Genomic DNA, 19,647 nt, shown 5'->3' on the forward strand with positions numbered 1-19,647 from the left:
TGTAGTGCATTTGGGGGCCCCAGCTTGATTTTTTTCATAACTGCTTTGCACTATTGGGAGCAGCATTCACCTCAGTTCCAGTAAGAACATAGGTAGTGTTGGCATGCGTAGCAGCACATACCTCCCAACTGTCCTGTTTTTCATGGGACAGTCTAAATTTTGACAGCTCAACCCTCAGTTTCCTTCACCAGCCAGAAAAAGATAAAACATTTCTAAAACCTAATTAAATAGTAGGCTTTTAGCAGAAAGTCCAGAATATGTGGTAGCTGCACTTAGATATATTTGTAACAATTTAAGATAAGCAAAAAAAACAATTGTAACTATTAACGATAAGCAGGTAAAGATAAGCAGGTATCTTGGGGAAACTTTCATCTTAAAAGGCAATTCACTTTCATTAGTAAAACAGCAAAACTGTAATAACACATACAACTTACCCTAAAACCCCTAGAAATGTGTTCAAACTTTCCATAACCTGCAAAATTTAGTAAAATGAATGTGGTATTTAGGGGGTGTGGCATGGTCAGAAATCTTTTCGCTGCACTCCAAGTGGCATATTTTTTTGGCCCTCTTTTCATATTCCAAATGTTGGGAGGTATGGCAGCACATTTTTTAGACCACATCATCTTGATATGTCCCAATAAACCACTTTCCAGATACACCCTCAAGAAATATATAGATAGTTAAGAATCTATTAGAGTTTCTCTAAACTAATGTATGGCCCATAGGGTTAATAGCCCCTATGGCTTTAAATCACTACAGTTTCAAATATAACCGGTGCTCTGCTTGTTTCCTAGTCAGACAAGATCGAGCCTTGCCTAGATGGGGTTACACTATTTATCACTTATGATACTCAAACAAAAGCCACTGAGGCATGCAGGGATGTCAGTAAATACTTCACAGATGAACACTGTGGCAATGCCATGAGCAATGCTCCAGAACTCACAGCAGGATGGCACAGCGGCAATTCCATATAAATGTAGGGGATGAATAAATGGGTTCTCCATTTACTATGCATTGCCCAATTACCGATTGTGCTCAAAGGAGACCCTTAGTCCAAGGGAAAGAATACTGCCCTATTTCCTGGGTCACAGTATGGCCCCTAGCTATCACAGGACTCCCTTAGGAGGGAGTTCCCTCTACTGCCCTCTCAAAGTGAATTTGAGCCTCCTGTGGAGTCATCATTAGTCAGGACTAGTAAGAGATAGCTTTGTATCAAGTCATAAATAAATCCACTTTCATACACCATCCACCAAAGAAGGCCCCTAGCTTTTTTCAGTTCTGTCTCCATCTTCCTCATTTTTATCAAAATTCGAGTTTGTAATAAAAAATTGTGGACGCAGAAATAAAATGCCAGCAAAACTTGAGGAACTTTTTTTCTTGAATGATCGTTTATTTACGCAAAAATGCAACAAGATATTCCCACACAGCTCGTTTTCATGGATAAAAAGTCACACGCCAACAGGAAATACATTGTTCCATTCTTTTTCAGTGAGGCTGAAAATCTCAAACGTTTTGATAAAATATTAAAATGAATCAAGTTGTTAGAGACTATTCCCACTGATTTCTATACAGACTCACCATGTTTTACTTGCAGAGTTTTTCCTAGCAACTTTTCTCGTCTTTTCGAATATTCAATGCTTCTCGTGCATTTTTTTTGAATTAAGGAAAAAATGGCCACTTGATAAATTAGCCTCCTATAGTGATGAATTAAACGTGGAAGTTCATTACTATCAATCAATTTCTTATACAAGTACGGGATCCATTATCCAGAAAGTTCTGAATTACAGAAAGACTAGCTCCCATAGACTCCATTTTATCCAAATATTCCACATTTTTTTTAAATGATTTCCTTTTTCTGTGTATTAATAAAACAGTTATAAACAACAATGGGTGGCACTCCAATTAGAGAAAATGTATTGTTTTTTAAGAGAGGTGCAGCATAGCCCCAGACCATTTTCAATAAGTGGACACAGAAACACTATTGCAAATATATAGGGCGGGCACAGTCAAAAAATAATCAGCACCATATTCACACAGTGGTATATTTAAATGTAATATAATAGCATTTACAAACTTATACAGTCAATTTGAATCCAGAGTATTTATATATTAAAAAGAGAAAAAAAATTCCCATTGATAAAGGCTTTTCGCCGAAACATCGGGGTGATTCTCATTCCTGGCAAGGGTGTCTGCTCACTTGTTTGGTATACGCATTGCGAATTGGTGGTATGTAAATGCTCAAAAAAATGTTTTCTCTCTTTAATATGTAAATACTCTGGATTCAAATTGACTATATAAATGTGTAAATGCTATTATATTACATAAAAAAAAAACTTTTTTAAGAATATGACTGTGTGAATAAGGTAATGATTATTTTTTGAGTGTGCACGCCCTATATATTTTTAATATTAATAAAACAGTAGCTTGTACTTTATCCCAACTAAGATATAATTGATCCTTATTGGAAGCAAACCCAGCCTATTGGGTTTATTTAATGTTTACATGATTTTCTAGTAGACTTAAGGTATGAAGATCCAACTTATGGAAAGATCCATTATCGGGAAAACCCCAGGTCCCGAGCTTTTTGGATAACAGGTCCCATACCTGTACAACACAGAGAGCAATTTAATTCTGTTTTGTCAGCTACTCTCAATTACATTAGATAACAGCAAGGTCATTTCCAGTTCTAAGTAATACACAAAAGAATTTATAAAAGAAAAACAGAAATGCTTACATAAAGCAACTCAGCCCATTCATTTCCATGGGTCATAAACAAAGTAATTGGTAACTCCATCTGCTTTCTTTCTTTAAAAGGGTAATATCAAATGTTCCCCCTCTAGGAAATAATTTCCCTACCTCTAGTCCAATCACTTAATCACCAAAATGAATCAGCCACTAATTCATTTACAAGACAGAAGTGACACCATTCACTTACAAATGTAGTAATAAATGAGCAGCAACTTGCTGCACACACTACAGTTGGTATTCACAATTGTGCCGGAGTTCTGGGCAATTGTTAAAAACCATTGCAATATTTACATAAAAAATGGAGTTTGTCATTTTACTCCTAGGTGTAAATACGGGGATTACACACAAGAATCCCCGAACAGAAGCAGGTCCCTGTTGTTGCTGTAGTTCTGGGGTCTATTAAAATAGTCACATATCTATTAAATTACTTTTAATATGTTTGCATTTTACAATTTGGGTGTAGGAATTGTGTCCAACATTTAATTGAATTGAATGTCACTGCTAGCATAATACTTTCAACAACACCTAGAGAGTTGCTCAGTGATTCCTTATAAAAATACTCATAATATGAGAGTGCTGTTTAACCAATGGGCAGCATTATATTCTAAAGCAGAGATAAGGCATGCAATCCAATAGAATACGTCACATAAATATAACTAATAACATCAAAGTGCAATGTATAAAAAAGTTGTATTTTAAACTCTCAACTGAAGCAGCATGAATTTCCCTCATTAAAGCAGATGTGTAATTAAAGAGCCACTAAATGGGACCATAAATTTACAGGGCACTGCAACTGTGTTCACAACTTACCTGTCCTAACCTAATAGGTACAACTATTAAGGTCAACAATTCACTGGAAAAAATAGAGCACTGGTTTGGTGCGTGATGAGATTGTGTTTCATAGGGACGGATCTTAGGAGTTGGTAAGTGTAGAATAAGTTTATTTATAGCACTATAAATATTGTAGTAGGACATAATCACCATGATTGTGCTCATAAGGTGGCTGGGGATTGGCTTCCTCTCAGTGTAAATTCAAGAAGTCCAGTGTAAGAGGCATCATGGTTTCCAGTCAGTGGGGTAACCACCCAGGAAGCTGACCCTGACCAGGCCTTCTGAACCCTCTGGGATGAACCGTAGCCATTGATAGGTGGAGCTTAAACGTATTTATAGCACAGTAAAAATTGTAGTAGGAATGTTATCACCATGATTGTGCTCATAGGGTCCTTTCTGTTCTTCAGTTTGGGTAAGGATACATGCAGACTGAGCTCACATATCAGGACTGGTTCAGCCAAATAACTTTCTTATTCTGCTTTGCTTTACAGAAGTCATGTCTGATGTGCAAATGATACAGCAACAATCTAAAACTGCAAAATATGTGGAAAATATCAAACTATGGTGTGCAGCTTCTGGATACACATTCACTGATTATTACCTTGCTTGGCTGAAACATGTTCCTGGAAAACCCCCTCTTTACATTGGCAATATTTTACCAGATTCTGGTAGCACTTGGTACCCTCTCTCATTTAGAGGTGGGAAATTCACTATAACAACAGATAATGCAAAGAGCACGGGGTACCTTCAAATAAATAATGTTGATTTGGAAGACGCTGCTGTGTATTACTGTGCTAGAGATACACATTGTGAATATTAATCATCTTCTCATACACATATTTTATCTGCAATATCCCCTCATATCACTGAGTGGCAGTAGATTACTGTTATGCAATCATGTACTGTAATTAATAGAAGAAAGAAATACAGTGAACAGCACAGATGTGTAGAGCACTGGACTTTTTTCCCCCCAAAAAAAGACATTTATTGCATTGCATGAAGTACAAGACATCTATACAAGAACATCTAGTGTTACCCATGGTATTAGTGTGAAATACTGCGAATATTGGTGCCACCACTTAATATTTATATATATCTCACGGTGTCCCAGAAGAAATTAAAATAGCAACACAGTGAAATAACATATACAGATAAACATTATATTAGAATAATAATGCTAAAAATAGAGTGTTAATTAAAGACTTGTATGTATAACTTTATATAACACGACTAGGCTAGCATATGCAGAACTTTATAATCTTACAATTTAAGCAAAATTAAAGGGCTTGCCTGAATGTGCCCACAAGTAATTATCTGTGGCATTGTGCTACACTGGTGCCAGAATCATAATATAGATATATAGATATCACATCCAAAACATCTGCAAAGTAACAACACCTCTACAATATTCAAACCAGCAATTTTGTATTTTGTCTGCAGAAGTGAAAAAGCTATGTCGACTATTTGCATCTCAATTTCATGGCATGGAGCCTATAGCAAGGTCCTCTACAACCTCTTGTAGGCTGCAAGTACAAACATTTACTTTGTATATGCTTTCAGAAAAAACAATTAAGTCTTTGATGAATTTTAAGCCCTTGATAGATTTTAAGTTGAGAACCACTACTATAGATTTAACATGATTTCAGCCAAAAAATACAACAATATTTGTTACTACATGTATGAGAACTGTTATCCAGAATGCTTGGGACCTGAGGTTTATGGATAAGGAATCTTTCTGTAGTTTGAATCTCTATACCTTAAGTTTACTAAAAAATAATGTAAACATTAAATAAACCCAATAGGATTGTTTTGACAAAAATGTAAATTCATGCAGCTTTGTTACCATTACGTACAAGGTAATGTTTTATAAGAGAACAAATAATGGAGTCTATAGAAGACAGGCTTCCCATAATTTGGAGCTTTCTGGATAACAGGTTTTCAGATAATGAATCCCATACCTGTGATATACTCTGCTGGAGTCATTATGCAACAGTATAATATTGAAGGGAAACTAATCTGAAAAGAAAAATCTAATACAGAATGAGCTTCATGTTATGGAATTGGAGAGTCGGAGAAGGTGAATAAATTCATGATGTGCTTCCATTTGTCTGTCCCTTGTGACAATTTAGTTAACTGTACTAATGGTTATAGCATTGGGTATCTGCAAATCATTCTCTCTGGCTTTGGAGTCAGTAGTGATACTAAAAAGAAGGAGGTGCCAGCTCTTCCTGTCAATTGGTTTATAAGCAGCCTGTGACTGTAGGGATCGCTTAGCAGAATTGTTTTACTATAGACACAACATTTATCAAGGGTTATAAGCATTAATGAAATAAGATTTTGTACCATGCATCTCATTATAAGGCTTGGACTCTGCTTTTTATTTTCGGGGGTCCCAGGTGGAAAGTCCAAGGTTCTGTTGAGTCAGGATAAAGAAAAACAGACTGTGAAGGTTGGGGAGGAGGTACATTTTCAGTGCAGGGTATTAGAGGGGAAAATGGAAGAGCTGTGGATGTACTGGTACAAAAAGGACAGTGAGAACCGGCTAATTTGGATTTTTAAAGAAGGAGGAAAGTATGCACCTGGATTTGAATCTCTTGTTGAAGGATTGGTTAAATCTACCTTGTGTACTCTCCGTATAAAAAGAGCAAGAGTCACAGACAGTGGAGTGTATTACTGTGCTAGCAGCGAGGCACAATGCTCAGAGGCTGCTGTGATAAGTACAAGAACCTGCTGGTTTCCTCCCTGCACTTCTAGATACACTGATAATGCTCTCCTACACAACTACCTGCCCCCTTCCTATTGTCAGCGGGGGCCTGCAGCACCCACAGGGGGGTGTAGTAAGGATCAAGGAGGAAGTCCTTTTCCAGTGAGTCCAGGCAGGGTACAATTCAAGGGTAATCCAAAAAAGAGGTCAAGTTCAGGCACGGGTTCGAGATGGCAGGCAGCAGGGTTCAAATGTCAGGAAACAGGCAGAAGATCTATAACAGGAAAAACAGGCAAGCTGGGAGACCCAGGAACACAATATAATATTGAGCTATACTCGGGCATCGAACCCGGGTTTCCGGCGTCTTTTTAAGTTTGAATTTGGCGCCAAGCGCGTGACGTCACCGCGCCGACGCTCCGGCGCCGGCGTCCTTGTGCCCACGTGTAGTCCTGGGCGACGCCATCTTGGATCCGCCGGGGGAAAGGTAGGGAGCGCCGAGCGCTCATTGTGACAGTACCCCCTCCCCCACGGGGGGCCACCGGACCACCAGGACGAGGCTTCTGGGGAAACCGACTATGAAAGATATTCACAAGGCTGGGAGCATGCACATCCGAGTCCTTCTCCCAGGAGCATTCCTCAGGACCAAAGCCCTTCCATTGGATGAGGTACTGGAGAGATCCCCTGGAGAGTCTAGAATCCAGAATCTTCTCGACTTCGTACTCTTGCTGGCCATCCACGAGGATGGTAGAAGGAGGTGACTGACCAGAGGAGAAGTGATTGGACACTACAGGTTTCAACAAGGAAACATGGAACACGCTGGGAATCCGCATCTCAGGAGGTAGTTGCAGACGGACAGCCACAGGATTGATCACCTCGGAGATGGAGAAAGGACCCACGAATTTAGGACCCAACTTAGGAGATGGAACCTTCAGGCAGATATTCCTAGAAGAAAGCCAGACTTTATCACCAACCTTGTAAGGAGGGGAAGGCTTTCTCCTACGATCAGCAAAGGTCTTGTGCACCAGGGAGCTCTTCTCCAAATTAGACTTAGTAGCAGTCCAGATGGCAGACATGTGAGCTGCATGATCTTCAGCAGCGGGAACGTCGGAGAGAAGAAAGTCCTGAGGAAAGGCTAGAGGATGCTGACCATATACAGACAGGAAAGGAGATCTTCCAGTAGAAGAGTGATTGGCATTGTTGTGAGCGAATTCCGCCCACGGGAGTAGATCTGACCAGTCGTCTTGGCAGAGGGAAACATGGTTTCTCAGAAACTCTTCCAGTGCTTGATTCACTCGCTCCGCTGCCCCATTGGTCTGAGGGTGATAGGCAGAGGAGAACTGAAGAGAAACCCCCAAAGACTTACATAGGGAACGCTAAAATCTGGAGACAAACTGGGATCCCCTATCGGAGACAATTTCCACAGGGAAGCCATGTAGACGGAATATATGCTGTATAAAGAGAAGAGACAGTTCCACAGCGGAGGGGAGTTTCTTTAAGGGAATGAAGTGTGCCATCTTGCTGAAGCGGTCTATTACCACCCAAATGACAGTGTTCCCACAAGACGGCGGCAGCTCCACAATGAAGTCCATACCCAAATGAGTCCATGGACGAGAGGGTACTGGTAGAGGTTGTAGAAGACCGCAGGGTCGAGAGTGGCTAGCCTTAGTGGTGGCACAAACAGTACAAGCTGCGACAAAGTCTCTGACATCCTTACGGATGGTCGGCCACCAGACTAGTCGCCGAAGGAGCTCAAAAGTCTTTTCTGAACCAGGATGACCGGCTTGTTTGGAGCTATGAGTCTGCTGGAGGATAGGAAGGCGTAATTCAGGGGACACAAACGCCATTCCAATGGGGGTATCTGGAGGAGCGGCAGACTGGTAAGACATGATTTGTTCAGCGAATTGGGGAAATACAGCAGCGAAGATCCTGGATGGAGGGATGATAGGATCTTGCTCTATAGGAAGGCGGTCCTCTGGGGAGAAACTTCGAGACAGGGCATCTGCCTTCCGGTTCTTGGTCCCAGGATGATACGTCAGGACAAAATTGAAACGAGAGAAGAAGAGAGACCATCTTGCCTGACAGGGGTTTAGTCTCTTGAGGGATTGTATAAACTCTAAGTTCTTATGGTCAGTGTAAATTGTGACTGGATGAGGTGCGCCCTCCAAGAGATGACGCCATTCCACGAGAGCGAGTTTGATAGCCAGAAGCTCACGATTCCCAATGTCGTAATTCTGCTCAGCGGAGGAACACTTCTTGGAGAAGTATGCACACGGATGGAGCTTACCATCTGCAGAATGTCTCTGGGAAAGGATAGCACCTGCCCCGACGTCAGAGGCATCAACTTCAATAAAGAAGGGTAGGTGAGGCTCAGGGTGCTGAAGAACTGAGGCAGAAATGAAGGCATACTTCAGGGACTGAAAGGCTTCAAGAGCCACAGAAGGCCAACAATTGGGCTTCCCTCCTTTGCGGATGAGGGAGAGGATAGGAGCAATGCGGGAAGAAAAGCCTTTAATGAATTGGCGGTAATAGTTGGCAAGCCTATGAACCTCTGGATCGCCTTGGTACTCTGGGGGAGTGGCCATTTCTGGATAGCTGATACCTTGGCAGGATCCATCTCGGAGCCCTCAGACGAAATGATATAGCCAAGGAAGGAGATCTTAGGGACTTCGAAAGTACACTTCTCCAGCTTGGCGAAGAGAGAATTCTCCCTGAGACGAGTAAGAGCCTCTTTGACTTGGGAGCGATGGGTTTCCAAATCTTGAGAAAAGATGAGGATGTCATCCAGATACACAACAACCGACTTCCCCAGGAGGTCCCGAAAGACATCATTAACGAACTCCTGGAAGATAGCAGGGGCGTTGCAGAGGCGGAAGGGCATCTCAAGGTACTCGTAATGCCCATCACGAGTATTGAATGCTGTCTTCCACTCATCGCCCTCTCGGATCCTGATGAGGTTGTAAGCCCCACGGAGATCCAACTTGGAGAAAACCTTGGCCCCTTTTAGCTGGTCGAAAAGTTCAGAAATAAGGGGTAAGGGGTATCTGTTCTTGACAGTTATCTTATTGAGACCCCTATAGTCAATACAGGGGCGGAGACCACCGTCCTTCTTATCCACGAAGAAGAAACCAGCTCCGGCTGGGGATGTGGAAGGACGAATAAAACCTCGCTGGAGATTCTCAGAGATATATTCCTTCATGGCAATAGTCTCCGCAGGAGACACAGGGTAAGTCCGCCCACGGGGAGGCATGGTTCCAGGAAGGAGGTCAATGGGGCAGTCATACTGCCGATGCGGGGGAAGGAATTCTGCTGATTTTTTGCAGAAAACATCGGAGTAGTCCCTGTAGACAGAGGGCAATGAAGATAAGTTCGTTGAGGAAACTGTAACCCGTTGGATGGGCTGAGAAATTAAACAATGTCCTTGGCAATGTAGACTCCAACGGGAGATTTGACCGGAGGACCAGTCTATGGAAGGGTTATGTAGTCGTAGCCATGGTAAACCCAGAACGACCGGAGTGGAGGGACAAGGGATGATCAGGAAAGACATCTTTTCCCGATGTAATGCTCCAGTCTGAACAGATACTTCATCAGTAGACAGAGTGATGGTGTCAGTGGAAAGGGGTCTGCCATCAATGGCGAAAACTCGTATGGGAGGACACACGGAGGATAGAGGAGCTCCAATCTTTTTAGCAAAAGCCAAGTCCATAAAGTTTCCTGCAGCTCTGGAGTCAAGGAAGGCCGAAACAGGAATTGACTTGGAGGTCAGCAGGATCTGCAAAGGAACACGAAACTGATGAGAGTTTTCAGAGGACTTGGAACAGACACCACTGATAAAAGAAATTCCAGTCTTACTCTGAGTAGGAACATTCTTCAACTTTACAGGACAGGAGACAGCTAAGTGGGATTGCCCACCACAGTAGAGACAAAGTCCAGCCGTACGTCTACGGAGCCTTTCTTGTTCAGAGAGACAAGCCCTTCCAAGTTGCATCGGTTCTTCCGGAGGAGAAGTAGAAGCTTGAGAAGCTGGAGTATACAAGAGAGGCCTTTGGAAACGGGGTGCCAACAAGGGTTGAAATCTTTTACAATGCTCCTTCTCTACTTGATGCTCTCTGAGACGAGTGTCCACCTTAATGGATAGTGCAATCAGATCTTCTAGCAGGTCAGGGAACTCCCTGGAGACAAGATCATCTTTAATGCGAATAGACAGTCCTTGATAGAATACAGCCTTATAGGCATCGTCATTCCAGGAAGTCTCAGCCATCAAAGTTCTAAAGTCTATAGCATAGTCACTGACACTGCGGTTACCCTGCCGGAGTTGCAGAAGACGAGAAGGAGCATTAGTGACCCGACCCGGGGCATCAAACACAGTACGAAATGCATGGAGAAAGGCCTTCGCATCAAAAGTCAGTGGAGAATTCTTCTCCCAAAGAGATGTTGCCCACTCAAGCGGTTTGCCCATCAAACGAGACATTACATAGCCCACCTTGGAACGTTCATTGGGGAAGTGCAAAGTTTGAAACTCGAACTGGATCTGGCACTGTGTAGCGAAACCTCTGCAGGCCTGTGGGTCCCCACTGAAGCGAGGAGGAGGTGGAATACGAGGCTCACCAGACGAGAATCCTGCGTTGGACAAAGCGACCGCCAAGGGAGGATTTACAGCAGCTTGGGAAGCAGGGGGCGCTGGAGGCACACGAGAGAGAAGGGTATCGAGTGCCTGCCCTATGCGATACTGCTGGGCTTCATATTCCTCCATGCGGGATGCCAGTCCGCGGAGCGCACGTCCGACGTCAGGCGTAGCTTCCTCAGTAGGATCCATGGCCCGAGTATAATGTCAGTGGGGGCCTGCGGCACCCACAGGGGGGTGTAGTAAGGATCAAGGAGGAAGTCCTTTTCCAGTGAGTCCAGGCAGGGTACAATGTCACTTACTGTATGTGGCTATCAAAGCTGCAATTACTATAAAGGCAAAAAAGACCACTATATCAGTTATATGAGATTTACATAGCTGATAGCTGGCCAACCACTATTTTATATGCACTGTATATAATGGTTATACATTGTATTTTAAGACTTTTTTTGGATAGTTTTGAAATAAATATATTTGGAGAGTTGGAGCCAGAACATAAGATTTTATGGGAAGTGATATACAAACAATAAAATCTCCTTTCTCTTAGCAGAATAAAAACAGTCAGATTTAGTAAATCTAAATTTAGTAATATTTAATGAGCACATGTAAGCTAACCAGACAGGGTTGTAAGCCGTGCAATAGTAGTATCATGTGTATCCTCATAAAATCCCAATAAATAGGTATAAATACAGTCAGTTTCCTGAGGAAGTGGTCGATGGGCAGAACAGAATCAGTTTTTGGTGCTGATCACATGCTTTTTGGGAGCAAAAACATTTTATAAATAGGGCTCAGTCTCAGATAAAACAGTGAATATTGTCTCATGACTGTGATCACCATGATTGTGCTCACAGGATCCTTTCTGTTCTTCTGCTTGGGTAAGGATGTGGCCCCAACTGGGCTTAAATATCCTGAAAGTTTCAGCCAAGTAACTTTATTTATTTTTCTCTCTCTCCTTTGCTTTACAGAAGGTTTTGTCTGAAATACAAATGGTTCAGGAAAGATCCATAACTGTAGTCTTTGGAGGAAAAGTCAGATTAGGATGCACTGGATACACATTCATTTTCAGTTATATTTTCAGTTATATTGCTTGGCTAAAACATGTTCCTGGAAAAGACGTTATGTACATTGGTGGAATTAACCCAGAATACGAAAACACTTGGTTCTCTCCCTCATTCAAAGAAGAGAAATTCACAATAACAACAAACAATGAAGAAAGCACAGGGTACCTGCAAATAGACAATGTTGCTTTTGAAGACGCTGCTGTGCATTACTGTGCTAGAGATACAAACTGTGAATATTAATCATCTGCTCATACTCATACATTTTGCCTGCACTATCCCCTCATATCACCGAGTGGCAGTAGATTACTGTTATTCAGCTATTCATGATCCACTGAGATGTCCAGAGTACAGGATGTTTTCCTGTTCATGAAAGAGAAAGCATGTATTGATGTAATGTAAGAAATATACAATGTCCTTTTCTGAACTCTACTGTATACTTTTTTCATAGCTTTACCATCTGTTGGCTTTTCTTATCTGAGTAAGATGGTTCATAGCTGGAGAGCTAAGCCAATGTGTGTTTTACTTGCCATTTTTTTCATAACATATCTTAAACCGCAACCGGAGCAACTAAGTGACCAATGTTTAGGCCTTCTTCACACCAATGCTTTAGTGTCAGTCCCCCGTTCATGCTTTGCCTTGGCTTTTGCTACCATTAACAGGCCATGGAAGAGCAGAAACAGAACTGCAGGTACAGTTTCCATGTGGCAAAACCTGAAGCACCAGTACAAGGACAGTACAAGGGCAGTATTGGATCCAATAGTATCTTATATAACTGTGGCCTAACAAGCCAGTAGACAGCTGGATATCATTGGGGCTAGAGTTGGTTCCCTATCAGCTAAAGGATCAGCCATAACTCATAGGTAGGGAAAGATCACCCTTGCATACCATGGCACTCCAAATGTAGAATGTCTGGGGCACAGTGTTGGAGCAGTTGGAACCCTCCCAATCAAACAGGAATAGGAACAAATCAATTGAACACTAGGCAGGCGCTATCAGGGATAACCCCTTGAAAGCTTATAGCAAAACATTGCAACATTCAGGATGTCTTTTGTCAAGCATGCTTCACAACCCCAAAATGTTGCACTTCCACAATAAACTTGAAAGGGTTCGCCCTGACAGCACCTGCCTTGTGTGCCAGTAATTTGCCCTTATTCAGCCATAACTCATGGCAGGTCTGTTGATTTATAGCATAAATAAAGGGACATGGCTAAGTGAGTAGGAGATCATTGAACAGACAAAACTGAGAGTTACCTTTAATGTGACTTATAGGAGGACCCTCAGAACATGTACATAAGAAACCTGCATGAAATAAACATAATTCATTTGGTATTTTGTGCTTGCTCCATACTAGATGGAGGCCCATCCCTCACAACAAATCACAGCCTTAAAGGTACTATCAGTTTGGATTATGGAACCCTTTTACTGTATAAATGAAAAGTGAATAATACACAAATGGAAATGGACAGTTCCTAGCAGAGAAAAAGCAGCACTGATCTATAGTGAGAAAAGCTAGACGTCAGACAATAGCACAAAGCAAATCAGGGCTTTTAGCTGCAGCCCCTCTACAACAGAAATTGCAAACACAACTCCAAATATTATAAAGCTGTAAAACCTGCTAAAGCCATTTTGAATTCCACCATGATAGCTTTACAATGTAACAAAGCATGTGAGTGCAACTATTGTTTTTTTCTAGAAAGCCAGAAAATGGAAATCAAACCTTTTATTTTATCCTATTTTATTCAGCTATGAAGAGCATGCTAAATTCATTCTAAGTCATATACTGTACAAACAATGGCAAGCATCGCACAATACACATGTTTTTCCTTTAAAGAAACCTTATCCAGCTTCCTCACACATTCTTAGAAAGTTGGCAGGATGTGGCCACACGACTCCCTACAGTGAACCAAACTGTTTTAGACATACTGTGTATCATTGTGCGCTACGTACCACAGTGAAAAGATCTAGTAGACTCCCTGCATAAAAACTCTACCAATGCTCCAGATCCATTTACTCCTAATATAAAAATACTACTTATTATTATAATGCACAAAGATAAACAGACAGTTCTTTATTTTGCTTTATTTTTGGAGAGGGAGTGGGGGCCAATGGAGGGAGCCTGGGGTTGGGGCAAAGGTTTCACACTCTTTTAAGAGTTTTGACCACAACTGCGATCAAATAGAAAATATGTGAGGAAGATTAATGGCCATAATTAAGGAGGATCAAAATCTGTTATGACCAAGGAAAACTGTTATTAATAGTTCAAATTTGATGCAGACGTTTTCTGGCATTACTGTCATCGTCTATAAATAATATTCTATACATAATAGACATATTATTTTAGAAGATGGATTCATTCTTGCCCACACAAGAAAGTTTTTGTTGTCACATCAAATGTTAATATTTGTGTTATATGATATGTCATGGTCTGTTTGCTGCCTCAGAGATCTCCTGACCAAAAATACTGCAGCTCTAACTATAACAGAAAGAAGTGTGGAAGCAAAATACAATTGGTTCATGTGACCTAGCATGTATGTGTGCCCTCGATTTGTGTGTGTGCACCAATTCTATGGTCCCATGGAGCGGCAATTTTCTATTTAGCATTACCCAAATGAAACATACTACTAAAAAAGTTTATTTTTATGAAAATGGTTTAGATGAAGGTTTAGATGAACATAGTAACATAGTAAGTAAGTTAGGTTGAAAAAAGACACACGTCCATCAAGTTCAGCCTTTATTTTAATCTGCCTAACTGCTAGTTAATGAAGCAGGGTTTTACATATAAGTTGTTTTATGCAATATACTTTTATAGAGACCCACATTGTTTGGTGGTATAGTTTTCCTATAAGAGAACCCTGACATGTTATTTAAAGAATTCCCTATGAGTTTTATGATTACAAATGCAACTTGCGTTTCTATGTTCTATGAACACAAGCTAACCTAGGTGCCAAATCAATACAATTACTGACACTATATCAGTGATTTGTTTTAATCAGTTTGTTACAGAAAATTAAAGCAAAGATCTGATTGGCTCTAATAGGCAACTGCATTAGGTTAAGTTGACCCTTATTATAGGCACAAGAAAGTGACAATGGAAGGAAAGTAACACATTTAGATCCTATATTTAATAATTGCCACTAAGTTTGCCCAGGAGCAATAACCTATAGCAACCAATAACACCATTTTCAAGGAACAATTCAGTGTAAAAATAAAAACTAGATAAATAGATAGGCTGTGCAAAATAAAAAATGTTTCTGAAATAGTTAGTTAGCCAAAAATATAATCTATCAAGACTGGAGTGACTGGATATCTAACACAATAGCCAGAACACAACTTCCTGCTTTTCAGTTTTATAACTCTAAGTTAGTCAGCGACTTGAATGGGGGCCACATTGGACATAACAGTTCAGTGAGTTTGCAATTCATTCTAAGCATGCAGCCAGGGGCGTATTTATATTAAGGCCCCTGAGGGCCTGTGCCTAGGTCGGCATGGCTTTAGGGGCGGCCCTCGGAATGCCTATTTTTTAAGTTTTTGGTTTTTTTTTTAATCCATCCACCCATCGCCACAGATTTCCATAGGAAATCTGGTGACAGAGCTGAGGGGGGGGTAAGGCGTAGGGAGGCCCGAGGAAATTTGCGGAAGTGACGTCACGTGCACAACATAAGGGGCGTGTTTAGGTCCGATGCCTAGGGGATTGTCGGACCAAAATACAGCCCTGCATGCAGCTCAGATTCAAAAGCAACAGTTGTAACCCATGTGGCTCTCCCTCAAGTCATTGATCAGTGTAAACCAAGAGAGTAGTGTTCTGGCTATTATATTACACATCCAGTCACTCCAGCCTTTATACATTACAGTTTTGGCTAAATAAATAAGAAACATTTTTTATTTTGCACAGCCTCTCTATTTACTCTGTTTTTATTTTTACACTGAACAATTCCTTTAAACAGGTGACCAGTAAATGCTTCCTGCTGATTGGTTGCAATGGGTTACAGCTACTGGTGCCTTTTATTGCATAGCCCTGTGTTTGCTTCACTCCAGCTTGATATTCAAATCACTGTGTGGTTGCCAGGGCTAATGATCCAACCAGCAATATTGTATTTTTTTTGTTGTTGTTATTTTTCTGTTCAAACGCTCTCTTATTTCTGTTTCAGTCCACCATTCACACCAACGCCTGGGAACTAGCAATATGGCATCCTAAGAACTGAATTCCAGAATGGACAGTTGTAGAACAAAAAGTAAATGCAAAGACTGCAAGAAAAAAAAAACAATTGCAAATTGATATCTACATTATTATTGTAAAGCACTATCTAAATAATACTATACATCATTATCAAGTTGAGCTGCCTTTAATACATCCCATGAAACACACTGAGGGCAAGGGAGAAAAAGTCAAGAATCTAAGCAAATTCACATTTAACAGATAACAATTTTGAATTGACTATAAATTAAATAATTGTGAAGATATGTACAGTTGTGGTATTACTTCAAGTTGGATGAATGCATTTGCTCATTCACAGTCTCAGTAAGTCAGGTGCAATGATCTGCCTAACCTCAAACACCATAACTTCCTGTATTATTCCACCTCTGCTCATCCACTTACTTTATCCAGTATTGCATGTGCCAGTTTTTGAATGAGTATATTTTACAGTGTATGGTCGGACGCACCATGATGCAAATGTAACTGAGACCTGTACAAAAACATTATGCAGTGGGAAAGCCTTGTGTTTAATGGAACCTGTCTGCTCTACTCTGCAGTTACATACTGTATTATTGGAACTCCCGATACATAACTTGCCATTTGATTTCGTTTCTTTGTGAGTGGATATAAAATTGTGTTTTGTATTTCCCATTTCATTGTGGTTTTCGTTGGTTTTATTCAGGAACAGTTTGATTTATTTAACCTGCACTTCCATTAGTGGAGGGTTTTACACAGCAGTCTACCTTATTTTTGGAAAAAGGAACAAGCAAGTCCCATCAAGTAAGTGATAGCTCTGGTTTGTTCCACTGATGTAATGTTACTTTAATGACACTGTATTCACTACACAATTTCTAGCTATTACATACTGTATGCAATGATTCCAAATGGCGTGTCATTGGATTATAATGTTAATAAATGATACTGGAGCAGCTGCATTATTCTGGCACACTGTTTAATCAGAGTCGGAGATGGTTAGTTGGCCTTTGTGTTCATACAATCCAGAACACCTACAATGTTTGATAGTTATAGGTGACACTTCATAGATTGTTACCTATACACAATGCTCTAAATACTGAGTACAGACTTTAAATACATAAAAATTAATAAGTAATATATAACAGAGGCCACACAAAAGAAATACAGTTCAGAAATGAATAAATACAGAATATAATGGTATGGGACCTGTTATTCAGAATGCTTGGGACCTGCGGTCTTTCTGGTAAGGGGTCTTTCAATAATTTGGATCTCCATACCTTAGGAGGCACATTTATCAAAGGTTGAATTTCGAGTTCATATGAGTTTTTAAAAACTCCCATAAACCCCCATGAACTTGAAATCGACCAATCGAAAAATATTAAAGAAAATCAAATTCCAAAACTCAAATCGAATTTTAATCAAGTTTTAAAAATTTGTCTCGATTTGTCAGGAAGGCTGTAAGCAACTCCAAATTGATCCCAGGACGACTTGCATTTTCTTAAACAGCAGTTCGGCAGGTTTTAGGTGGCAAATAGGCCCGAGTTCTTAAAGGGCCAGTGTATGATAAATCTTGAAAATCAAACTCGAATTTTTACAATTCCCTAGCCGAGTTTTGGCCATAAAAAACTCAAAAATTCGAATTTGAAATTTGACCCTTGATAAATCTGCCCCTAAGTCTACTAAAATATATTTTAAACATTAATTAAACCCAATGAGGATTCATTATATCTTAGTTGGGATCAAGTACAAGGTACTGTTTTATTATTATAGAGAAAAAGGAAATAATTTTTAAAAATGTGAATTGTTTGATTAAAATGAAGTCTATGGGAGATGACCTTCTCATGATTCTGAGCTTTCTGGATAATGAGTTTCCAATACATGTAGGTTTATGAGGCTGGTTATCACAATGATTTTAGTAGACATTTAGGGGCAGATTTATCAAGGGTCGAATATCGAAGTAATGGGAGTTTTTTTGAGCTCCCATAACTTCAAAGTATTTTTTTAAAAAAACGTATTTTTCAAAGTCCACCAATTGACTCCAAATGGGTTTTAGGTGGTCCCCCATAGGCTAAAACAGCAATTCGGCAGGTTTTAGATGGCAAATGGTCAAAGTTTAATTTTTTTTTTCTCTTTATTTAGCATTTTTCAAAATAAACGTTTGAAGTATAGCAGTACAGCAATTATGACATTAAGGGGCTGATTCACTAAGGGTCGAATAACGAGGGTTAATTAACCCTCGATATTCGACTAGGAATTGAAATCCTTCGACTTCGAATATCGAAGTCGAAGGATTTAGCGCAGATAGTTTTATCGAACGATTGAAGGATTATTCCTTCGATCGAACGATTAAATCCTTCGAATCGAACGATTCGAAGGATTTAAATCCAACGATCGAAGGAATATCCTTCGATCAAAAAAAGTTAGCCAAGCCTATGGGGACCTTCCCCATAGGCTAACATTGACTTCGGTAGCTTTTAGATGCCGAACTAGGGGGTCGAAGTTTTTTTTAAAGAGACAGTACTTCGACTATCGAATGGTCGAATAGTCGAACGATTTTTACTCTGAATCCTTCGATTCAAAGGTCGAAGTAGCCCATTCGATGGTCGAAGTAGCCCAAAAAAACCTTCGAAATTCGAAGTTAGTGAATCGGCCCCTAAGCATCGTAATTTAAACAGTTCTACACTCATATTCAAACCACCATATTCAAAAACATCCTAGATATGGAAGATACATCTCGCTCACACCAGACACTGCATATGGAAAGTACCACTCGATTTGAGCTCAGTATAAGAATGTAGGTAGATAAATTGAAGGTGACCATTAGTAATTTATGTAAATGCTCATATGACAAAGGCACTAAGTTGGGTTATGCTTCTTATAAGTTTCCCAAGGTTCCCAGATTTGTTTATGTTCTTCTAGAGAATCAGATACTAAAGCTGCAAGAAAAGTTAAAGAGTGTATGTGTTCTTTCTGGGCCTTCGTTTGCGCCAGGTGGAACCGATTCCGAATCCTAATTTGCATATGCAAATTAGGGGCTGGGAGGGAAATCGCGTGACTTTTTGTCATAAAACAAGGACGTAAAAAATGTTTTCCCCTTCCCACCCCTAATTTGAATATGCAAATTAGGATTCGATTCGGTTTGGTATTCAGCCGAATCTTTCGAGAATAGTGGATTTGGTGCATCCCTAATCTTGTTGCTGCTAGGAAGTGTGATAGCAATGTATTCTGCAACTTAGTGAGTTTCCTAGAGGGAAGACAAAGTAAAGCATTATCCAAATCCGGTAAAAGATGTATATTGAAAATTTGTGAAGCCATCTGGAAGATATCAGCCCATATCTGAGTCACAATTGAGCAAGTCCACCAGGAATGAAGGTATGTCCCTCTCTCTTTGCAATTTCTAAAGCAAATATCTGAAGAAGTTAATAAATACTTCTGTTTTTGAACAGGCATGGTGTACCATCTCATAATGACTTTATATGCTGTTTCTCTAATGCTGACATTGGGGAGAGAT

The 19,647-nt window shown here is 40.3% G+C and overlaps 1 protein-coding gene across 1 annotated transcript in view; it reads left to right on the forward strand.

Annotated features, from left to right (window-relative positions):
- Window positions 1-4,075: 4,075 nt before the first annotated feature.
- Window positions 4,076-19,647, forward strand: part of LOC108695632 (T cell receptor delta constant) — a 30,207-nt gene continuing 14,635 nt past the window's right edge. The window contains exon 1 of the mRNA XM_041584863.1: window positions 4,076-4,378. Coding sequence (XP_041440797.1) covers window positions 4,076-4,378 — 303 coding nt within the window. The remainder of the gene's footprint in view (window positions 4,379-19,647) is intronic.

The sequence above is a fragment of the Xenopus laevis genome, chromosome 1L (assembly GCF_017654675.1).
Source record: "Xenopus laevis strain J_2021 chromosome 1L, Xenopus_laevis_v10.1, whole genome shotgun sequence".
Classification (NCBI taxonomy): Eukaryota; Metazoa; Chordata; class Amphibia; order Anura; family Pipidae; genus Xenopus; species Xenopus laevis.